General features: G+C 38.1%; 1 protein-coding gene across 1 annotated transcript in view; it reads left to right on the top strand.

The window, feature by feature from the left end:
* The first annotated feature begins 3,348 nt into the window (after nucleotides 1-3,348).
* Nucleotides 3,349-10,120, top strand: part of SPINK8 (serine peptidase inhibitor, Kazal type 8 (putative)) — a 13,579-nt gene continuing 6,807 nt past the window's right edge. The window contains exon 1 of the mRNA XM_011375448.1: nucleotides 3,349-3,411. Within this exon, the coding sequence (XP_011373750.1) occupies nucleotides 3,349-3,411 (63 nt within the window). The remainder of the gene's footprint in view (nucleotides 3,412-10,120) is intronic.

The raw sequence follows: 10,120 nt of genomic DNA, 5'->3' as shown, positions 1-10,120 counted from the left end.
CATGTTCTTAACTGAACATGAAAGAATGTAAGTTTGGAGGATTCCGTGATTCAGATGATCCCTTTCGATAATTTTTAATTGTTATTTCTGCCCCTACACGCATTTTTCTCCTCCTGCTATTTTTTTTGAAATCCTCACATTCCTATTTTTCTTTATCAATTCCTTCAGGGTATGGATGGTTTTGATGAGTTGATTATTGAATGGAAGTGACTAGCCGAGTTGAGTAGCTGGTGGGTGAAGGATTCCAGGAAGAACTTAATGGTGGCAACCACTTATTACGGAATGAAGCCTGAATGAAAAGCTATGTTGTAACTGGGCTGAGAACTGGTCTCTTTCTATTGCCTGGTTTACTAAAATAACCCACGCATAGTTGCTCATGGGAAATCTCTGTGCTTTTCACTTAATTTTTTCATAACTCTCAAGCTGCTCTAAACTATAGATTTAAAAAATAAAAATAAAAACCACGATGAGATACCTCTATATGCCTACTAAAATGGCTGAAATTAATACAACTGAGAAGATTCAATATTGAGGGGCAGTTTGTGAAGATCTAGCTACATAGGCCTCTACCAAGGTCCTGTTTCTAAGAGATCGATTTAGAGTTTTGCTCATGGATTCTAAATATTACCACACGAAAGCATAAGAATGGATGACTCTTACTGTCTGTGCACATGAGGCTCTGAAGTGCCATCCTAAGTCCTAAGCTGGAGAATAAGAATATTTATTATGGTTCACTAGAACCTGGCCATCTGCAAGGGAAAATGAATCTTAATATCTTATGCCCAGTGCCTCTCTCATGTGAGTCTTTTTTTTCATGTGTCAGATGAGTAGTTTGGATCAGGTGACATTCCAGCAATCTTAAAAGGTCTGACACTGATTCTCAGTGATCACTAGTTTGAGAATTTAATGGGATTATCGAGCTATTAAATTTTAGTAATAATTTCATGTGTCAAGTGAAATTTTATTTAAAACAATATTTTGACTGTATATAAAATAGACACTAGCATTTGACACGCTGCCCGTTCCAGATTTAGCATTCGATAAATACAAATTTTCTACGGCTCTCTCTACTCTGTCCTTGTTACTTTTTTGCAATTTCATAAGCTAAGTAAGTTCCTGACTCTGTCACACTGTGAGAAACCAGTTGGGCAGCACCGACTAAACTGCCTGAAAACTGAGCCTCAGGTGAGTTTTCTCTTCTTCAATTTCTACCTGATTGCCTGTTTGATTCGATAGGCAAATAAAAGGGAAACTGGAAGGAGAACAGATCATAAAAGGATCTTATTTGTTTGGAGAAACACACAAGTATCCAACCTAGCATGAGTAAAATATGTGGGGATTTGGGTGAGGATGTAGGAAAATTCGAACATTTCAGAAGGGTAAGAATTAGACCATGTCTCCTCCACCATGGGGTCATGATTCCTCTACAGGTCACCAAGCTTTTGGTGTCCCAGTTTCAAACCTCAAGAGAAGATGCCTAGGACAGTAGTAAAAAGACAGTGTTTGCTCTTTTACAGAGCTTATTGTCTCATCTAGCAGTGGAAATAAACACTAAACAAATAAATAAATGTATTCCTAAATTTTCCGTGGAGGTCACTGAAATAGAGGTATGTAAAGCAAGATAAGGGATTAGAATAATGGAAGAAATCATACTGAGTCAGGCAGAGTCACCCTGAGGAGGTTATCTCAGCAGAGAACAAGCCAGTAATTCAATTATTTGTAACTATTTAAACTTATGGTGAAGAATTTCACATGTCACTTTAAAAATATATAAGTGGGCACCAAATTCAGAGGGATCAAAAGCAAAAACTTTGAAGACAATCTTGGTAAACGCTGTAGACAATCAGACCTGTTCTGAGAGAGTACATTGACCTCTCTGGACTCTACGTCATGTCCCCAGTCAAGGCCCTTTATTCAGGACTGGGACCTAATGAATTTACGTCACCCACTAACCTCTGAATTTTCCCTGTAAAAGAAGCTGGTGTTTTGAGGGACGTTTTGTTCCAAGTGGTAGAAAGAGCTACCATTTAAGGGAATGAAAACTCCATCCCAGAATTCCTCAACTTTACTAAATAAGATTGAACTTGACAGATTCCACAGAAGGTAACTTTCTTCTTTAAGATTCTGAGTCAATATAGAAACATTCTAAATTAAATATTTCAATAAAGTGAATACGTAGTTTTGACTACTGATAACATTAACTGCATATGCAGATGTGCCAATGTATATATTGCATAAGTATCTGAAACTATCCTGAATATAATTGTAATACAGATAAAAATGTAGGAATTCAAAAACTGGGTATAACATAACTCTAAAATGATAGATTCAGGTTTGGCAAGAACAACTAGATTTTGAAGGGTTAGTGGACATTACAAACATGAACTCATGAAATTTAGGCATTACAGAATTTGGAGTCAGAAGAAATAGGTTTGAGTCATGTCTACACTTTCTAACTTCAAAGTTCACTCTCTTCCACTGCCAGACATTGTGACCTTGAAAAGACACTACCCATCTCCACAACACACACATTGTTATTTTATAATCGACAAACTGAAAATAAAAAATATCTTGTCCAGCTAGTTTCTCAAAGCAACTGTAGGAGCCACAGCAGGTAAAGTGGCCTTATTAATTTGCAAACTTTTGAGAAGGAAAAGAGTTACAGTCTTTATTATTTGCTTTTATTCAGGAAAGGTCTTGGGCAGAAATTACCTAGACATATAAATTGCCAGGAAAATGTATAGAAAAAGAGTATAGAAAGCTGCAGATAATAATGTTAATCAGCTTGTACTATAATGTTTTCAATAATGCAAGTAAGTTGCTGGTACTCTACGGTTTTCATTTCAAGAATGTTATTAAGTTACTAAATATTAACACCAAAGTAATCATGTTATAGAAGATTAGGGATATGGGAATGAGTGTTCAGTGTTTTGTCCCTTGCCATTTCTTACCGTCTGTTGACTTACCTGTGTCACTTAACTTTCCAATGATTACCCTTTTTACCTCAGAGATAAACAACAACTTTTAAACATGTCGTTGAAGAATTCTTGGTGCTAATTCTGTATCAAAAGATTCCTTGCAGATATTCTTCATGACCTTTTTTTCCTGGCATCTTCTAAAATTCTATTTTTGAGATCCTTTTTTTCTAATGTTTAATTATTCTAGGCAAATGACTTACGCAATTTAATTGCATCATGGTTCATTTCAAATCACCTGAGGCAAGAATAAATCTGAAGTATTTACATTTCGTTTCTTGGTCAACAAGGATCACTGTGAGAATCTGTACTTCAAGTGGAATTTTCTCTCCTGGTTTCAAAAGCTGCATATTTCCACAGCTCTTCTGCCACCATGAAGGGGATCTCTTTGAATGCCGTCCTCGTTCTGGTCATCACTGCGTGGGCTGCTTTTGCAGTTGGTGAGTTACATGATCTTGCTCTGCCCGCATTTTCTGCAGTATATCTAGGATCATGGGGAAATTAGAGGTAGAAGAGGAAGTGCCATTCAGTTTTACTTGATCCTAATTCCTCATGTCACAGATGTAGAAAATGAAATCCTGAATAAGAAAGGATTCACACGGTGTCGCCGATATCGACGCTGGGAGTCAAATCCAAACCTTCCAAATTTATGACTGTTGAACTTTTCAAAATACCTGGTTATCATCCAGGACGTTCAAACCTTAGAAAGATTTGTTTCCAGAATCTGTACATTTACATTTCTCAGACTCAAAGAGAACTTCGTTAGGATCTATGGAAGTAAACTCAGACATCACTCTGGTTAATGGCTGGTTTTAGAGTGAACAGTGGTCGTGGCTAACCGTGGGGATTCTCCAAAGGCCTCATCACATTTTTCTTCCGTTTGGACCCTTAAACTCTTTCTCATTTGCCTTCCTTCTCTTACTTTCCATTGATGTTCTCTCTCACTTGGAACATTTTTTCAAGTCTCTCATATCTTAAGAGGCTCTGTAACAAACTGAAAACTATTCTTCAGGCTTCTCCTATCTTACGGGGAAAAAAAAAAAATCTTGTTCTTCCTCTACCAAAGAAAAACTGTTTCCTTCTACTCACAAGACTTCTGACAACGTGTGGGTCTTCCACACCACGTAATTCTCCGGTTCTCTGTGGACACTGACTGGGTGTCCTACAATTTAATTCAGTTATGACAATAACTACCTAGCATTAGCACAGACCCCGTAGATTAGGGACTCAGTCCCACAAGACGTCCCCCTCCTTCAGACACCAGTGGCAAGTCTGGGCCTCCAGCCCTCTGACCGACTGGCTATAAATCAAGGGTTCCTGTGACTCCCTCCTCAGATTCAATGATTGGCTAGGATGGCTCGCAGAAATCAGGAAAGTGTTTTTACGTACTATTACCAGTTTGTTATAAAGGAGACAACGCAGAAATGGTCACATGGAAGAAGCTCATGGGGCAAGGTCTGAGGTAAGGGGCACAGGGCGTCCATGCCCAGCCTCGAAGTTCTCCAAACCTCCTCACTGAAGGTTTTCATGGAAGTTCCATTAGGAAGCATGACTGATTAAACCACTGGCCGTTGGTGATTAATTCTACCTCCAGCCTCTAACTCCTTCCCAGAGGTCGGTGGGGGGGCGGGGGAGGGGCTGAAAATCCAGATCTTCTAACCACATGGTTGATCCTTCTGGCAACCAGCCTATCCTCCATCAGAGTAAACTCAGGTGCAGGGTTGAAAAAGGCTTCCTGTGAGTAACAGACGCAGGAGTTTTAGGAGCTCTGGGTCAAGATATGGGGACAGAGACTAAATAGATATTTCTTATTATATCACATTATATCCCCTCCTCTACCAAATTTAATCCCTCTGACGATATCTAGGCATTTTTCTACACTTTCTCATCCTTCTGTGAATCTTCATCCCCACTGGTGCCGAGAACACCACCTAGTGGCATGGGTCTGCCCACAAGCCCGCTGTGTGCCCTTGCGGCTGAGTCTCATGCTGACCCTCTGTGGGGAACACGACATAACTCGACCGAGGTAGACCAGTCCATCTTTTCTGAAAATCATGCTGTCCTTGTCCTCATAGTTTTATGGCTTTGTATTTTCCTTCAAATGTTTCTCTCCTGTGTACCCACATCCAGTGACCCTGTTCAGTTGATAAAACACTTAATATACCACGTAAATCCATGCCCTTCTGAGAACAATGACTCTTCCTCAACGAACATTCTCATCATTGTTCCCTGAAAAAATTTTTAAGTTCTCCTTCACTGTTCCTTTTGCCACTAGCTTGAGTTCCTTCAGCCCATCATCTCTATTGCTATAAGAGTTTCCTTTTTTAGTGCAAATTTTATCTTACTAAACACAGAAGCCTTTGCGATAATTCCCTTACTACCAGGCTAGGTCTCCCAGCAGCCACTTATTTACATATCCAATAAACACATAGCATGTGCTGACCTTGTGCTAGAAACTGAGCTAACCACTGGTATGCTGCAGGAATGGTCCCTGGCCTCACAGTGTGACAGACCAGCGGTCGGAGAGATCATAGTCCACATCAAGTGCTGGCATACATTGTGATAAGTGTTCTCAAAAGTAAGAACAGTGAGAGTCTGTGGCCCGCTTCTTCCCTCCTTGCTTAGCTCGGCATGATGGGAGCCCCACTCAGGGCAAGCATGGCCAAGAAGATGGGACTCCCTCACTCCCTAGCTCACAATCAAGGGCAGAGGTATCTCCCTGAGAGAAACAGATCATCAGTATTATCACCCCCGTTCCTCAGTTCTGTGTCGCTAAGGCTAAATCTCAAGACAGTGAGACCAGGAGGTAGGAGGGCTCTTTTCCTACCCAGATCCCACCTTGGCGGGGCAGAGGCTCTACCCCAGATGAGAAAGACTGAGAATCGTGGGTCCCAACTGCCCTCACCCCAGTTTTCTTGTCGATTGGAGGTTCGTTCCATGCTGGGAGAAACCAGCTGGGGAGATAAGAGGTTACCATCCCTTCCCAGTCCTCTGCTTGTAAAGCAAGGTGTCACTCTGAAAGAAACAGGCCACTGTCCAGAGCAGTGGCACAGATATTTTGCTAACAAAAGGCAGACCATAAGAACAGGGAGCTCCAAAGATTTCCCCAAAGAAACTAATTTTATTTGGAACAGAATGTGGTGATGTTGGAGTCTAAGAGAGCTCTCAGAAACAAGGGAGATCTTGATGGTCGGCAATTAAGGGGAAGTTGGTCTCTCCATCAGAGCGACAAGCTCAACCACAGGCCAGCTAGTTTACCAGAAAAAAAAAACAGGGGACAATGCTGTTAAAAAGAGTTCCCAGGGGTCAGAACAAACCTCAGACACTGGCCTCAAAAACTACCCAGCAAAGGAGTCCAAATTTAATTAGATCAGACCATGGAGCAATTTATGCCTCAGAGCATTGCTGGGAAATAAATAAATAAATAGATAGATAGATAGATAGATAGATAGATAGATAGATAGATAGATAAAGCAATCATCTGGCAATTATCAGGGCTTAAGAGCCGGTATGATACCAACATAGGCAGATAGCTTGATAGAGAGGTCAAAGAAAGAGACAGTCAAAGCAAGCCCTGCTAAAACCGCTGCCATCTTAGTCCGATTGGGTATATACCCAAAGACACATCCTCTGAAGAGTGACATCAGAGGCTTCACACTGCAGGGAAAATAGATGTCAGTAAAATAGCTCAGCCAAGGCATTAAACACATAAACAAGCAAACAACAATCCCTGAGTGGGAGTAGGGAGAAGCCAGTAACTAGAGTTGCTACAATATACTATCTAAATGTCCAGTTTTCAACAAAAAATTATGAGACATGCAAATAAAAAACGTTCCCATAGACAGTAAAGCAAGTAACAGAAACTGCCTGTGAGAGGGCCCAGGTATCAAATCTAGCCAACAAAAACTTTAAAGCAACTATTATAAATGAATTCAAAGAACTAAATAAAAAAGGAAGTCATGCTTAAAGAAGTAAAGGAAAATATGATAATAATGTGCAATCAAATAGGGAATATTAATAAAGAGACACAAATTGTTTTAAAAAGACAAATGGAAATTCTGGAGTTAAAGAGTATAATAACGCAAATGAAAAATTCACTAGAAGACACAACAGTAGATCTGCGCTGGCGGAACTTAAAGATTATACAACCCAAAAATAAGATAAAGATATATGTATATACATATAAAAAAGAACAGAGTCTCATAGAACTATGGGACACCATTAAGAGTATGAACATCACAGAAATGGAAAAAATAAAAGAGAGAAAGAAAATATTTGAAGAAATAATGGCCGAAACTTCCAAATATGATGAAAAACATTAATCTGCACGTCCAAGAAGTTCAATGAACTTCAAGCAGGACAGACTCAAAGAGATTCACATATAGACACATCATTATCAAACTACCTGAAAATAAAGAAAAGAGAAAATTTTGACAGCAGCAAAAGAAAGTGAATCATCACATACAAATGATTCAGTAGGATTAACGGCTATTTTCTCGTCAATATCATGGAGGCCAAAAGGCAGTGGGGTGTATATCCAAAGTGCCAAAAGAAAAAAAAAAACTGTCAACCAAGACTCTTATGTGCAGAAAAGCTATCTTTTAAAAATAAGGATGAAATTTAAGATATTTAAGACATTCCCAGATGTATAAAAGAGAATTGGTGGCTGGCAGACTCGCCTTACCAGAAATAAGGCATCTTACAAGTTCTTCAGGCTGAAAGCAACACCAGATAGTAATTCAAACCCACATGAAAAAAATAGAGAGTGTGGCAAACATAACTCCAGAATTATAACAAACAGCATAGATTCATATCAATTCTCCCTCTTTTCACTGACGTTAAAAGCACTGTATAAAACAGCATGTTTAAAATTGCATTATTGGGCCTATACCATATAGAAATGTAACATACTAGACAACAGCACAAAGGAGGTGAATGGGAGCAAAGCCGTACAGGTGTAAGGAAATGACACCAGATAATAACTTACATCCACTGGAAAAAGTGAAGAGGACCAGAAATGGCGAATAAAAGGTTAATATAACAAACTCTCTAAATACATACTTCCTGTCTGTTCTTCTCTAAGCTTCTTTAAAATACGTAAAATGATATAAAATAATAATTATAGCAATGTATTGTTGGGCTTGTAACAAACAGAGATGTAAGATATCTAATAACAACAGCACAGAAAGAGAGAAGAAGAAATAGAGCAATGTAGAAATAATATTTCTAAACATTACTTGAATTAAAATAGTGTAAATCTGAAGTATATCCTGATAAGTTAAGATATACATGGTAAGCCATAGTGCAACTACTAAAAAAATTCAGTGAAGATAGAGAAAAAAATTATTAAGGGAATTACAATATTACACTAGATTACATGCACTTAACGCACTAAAGGAGGAATAGGGAAGCGAAAAAGACAGAAGACAGAAGGAAACAAAAAGTAAAATGCCAGATGTGAACCCAACTCTACCATAAAAATATTAAGTGTGAATGAATTTCACAATCCAATCAAAAGGTAGGACTTGTCAGGCTAAATTTAAAACACAAAAAACAAAAACAAAAACAAAAAACAACTCTATGCTGTCTATAGGAGATATGTACTTTTTTTCTAAGAAAGAAAAGCTGATCCTGAAATTCGTATGGAAATGCAAAAGAATGAGAATTCCAAAAAAAATCTTGAAAAAGAACAAGGGTGTAGAAAACGCTCACACTTTCCAATTGCAAAACTTGCTACAAAGTTTATAGACATCAAGAGAGTGTAGTGTTAGCATTAGGATAGAAATATAGATCAATAGCATAGCATTGAGAATCTAGGGGGGAAAAGGCCTTACTTTTAAGGTGAATTGATTTTAACAAGGTTCCAAAATAATTTGATGGAGAATTGTCTTTTCAACAAATGCTGCTGGAAACAAATGGATATCCACATGCAAAAAAATGAACTTGGACCCCTTCCTAATGTCATAGACAAAAATGAACTCAGAATGGATCACAGAACTGAATGTAAGAGCTAAAATTATAAAACTGCTAGAAGAAAATATAAATGAATTTTTCATGACCTTAGGCTGGGCAAAGCCTTCTTATATAAATCAAAAGCAGAAAGAACAAAAAAAAAAAATAGTTAAACTGGACCTCATCAAAATTAAAAACTTTAGTAATTTAAATGATACTAACCAAGATATCAATAAAGTGAAAAGACTATCCAGAGAATGAGAGAGATTATTTGTAAAGCATATAACTGATAAGGAGCTAGTAACTATAATATATAAAGAACTCTTAAAACTCAGTGATAAAAAGATAAGCCAATTTTTTTAAAATAGGCAAAGTATCTGAATAGACATTTCTCCAAAGAAGACACACGAATGGCCAATGAGCACATGCAAATATGCTCAACATCACCAGTCAATAGGAAAATACATATCAAAACCACATGAGATACCACTTCATATCCCCTAGGATGGCTATAATCAAAAAGAGATAACGAATGTTGGCAAAAACGTGAAGAAACTGGAACCCTCATACGCTGCTGATCGGAAAATGGTACAGCTGCTTTGGAAAATAGTCTGGTTGGTAATTTCTCAAAAGATCATCATGTGACCCAGCAGTTCCATTCAAGAGAAATGAAAATACATGGCCACACGAAAACGTGTACATGAATGTTCATAGCAGTCTTGCTCATAATAGCCAAAAAGTGAAGACAACTAAAATGTCCATTAACTGATTCATGGATAAATAAAATGATATACATATATAATGGAATATTATTTAATTATAAAAGGAATGAAATATTGACGAGTGCCATAACATGAATAAACCTTTAAAACACACTTAGTGAAAGAAGATAACACAAAAGATTATATATTGTATGATTCTATTTATATAAAGTTTCCGGAAAGGACAGAAAACAAATTAGTGGTTGTCTTGGGAGGGGGAAGGGAGTGGGTGTTGAGAGAGGAATGAGAAGTGACTGCTGGTGAGTACAAGGTTTCTCTTTGGAGTTAAGAAAATGTTCTAAAACTGATTATGGCGATAGTTGCTGTGGGTCCCAGGTCTGGCTGTGATCCAGCCTTGTGGCTAGGGATAGGACTCTGGATTTAAAATGTTACATTAGTCTACGGCCATGCCACCCTGAACAAGCCAGATCC

The sequence above is a fragment of the Pteropus vampyrus genome, unplaced genomic scaffold (genome assembly GCF_000151845.1).
Source record: "Pteropus vampyrus isolate Shadow unplaced genomic scaffold, Pvam_2.0 Scaffold271, whole genome shotgun sequence".
NCBI classification, from domain to species: Eukaryota; Metazoa; Chordata; class Mammalia; order Chiroptera; family Pteropodidae; genus Pteropus; species Pteropus vampyrus.
Note: the sequence above shows the minus strand (reverse complement) of the source record. Positions and strands in the feature narration are given on the sequence as shown.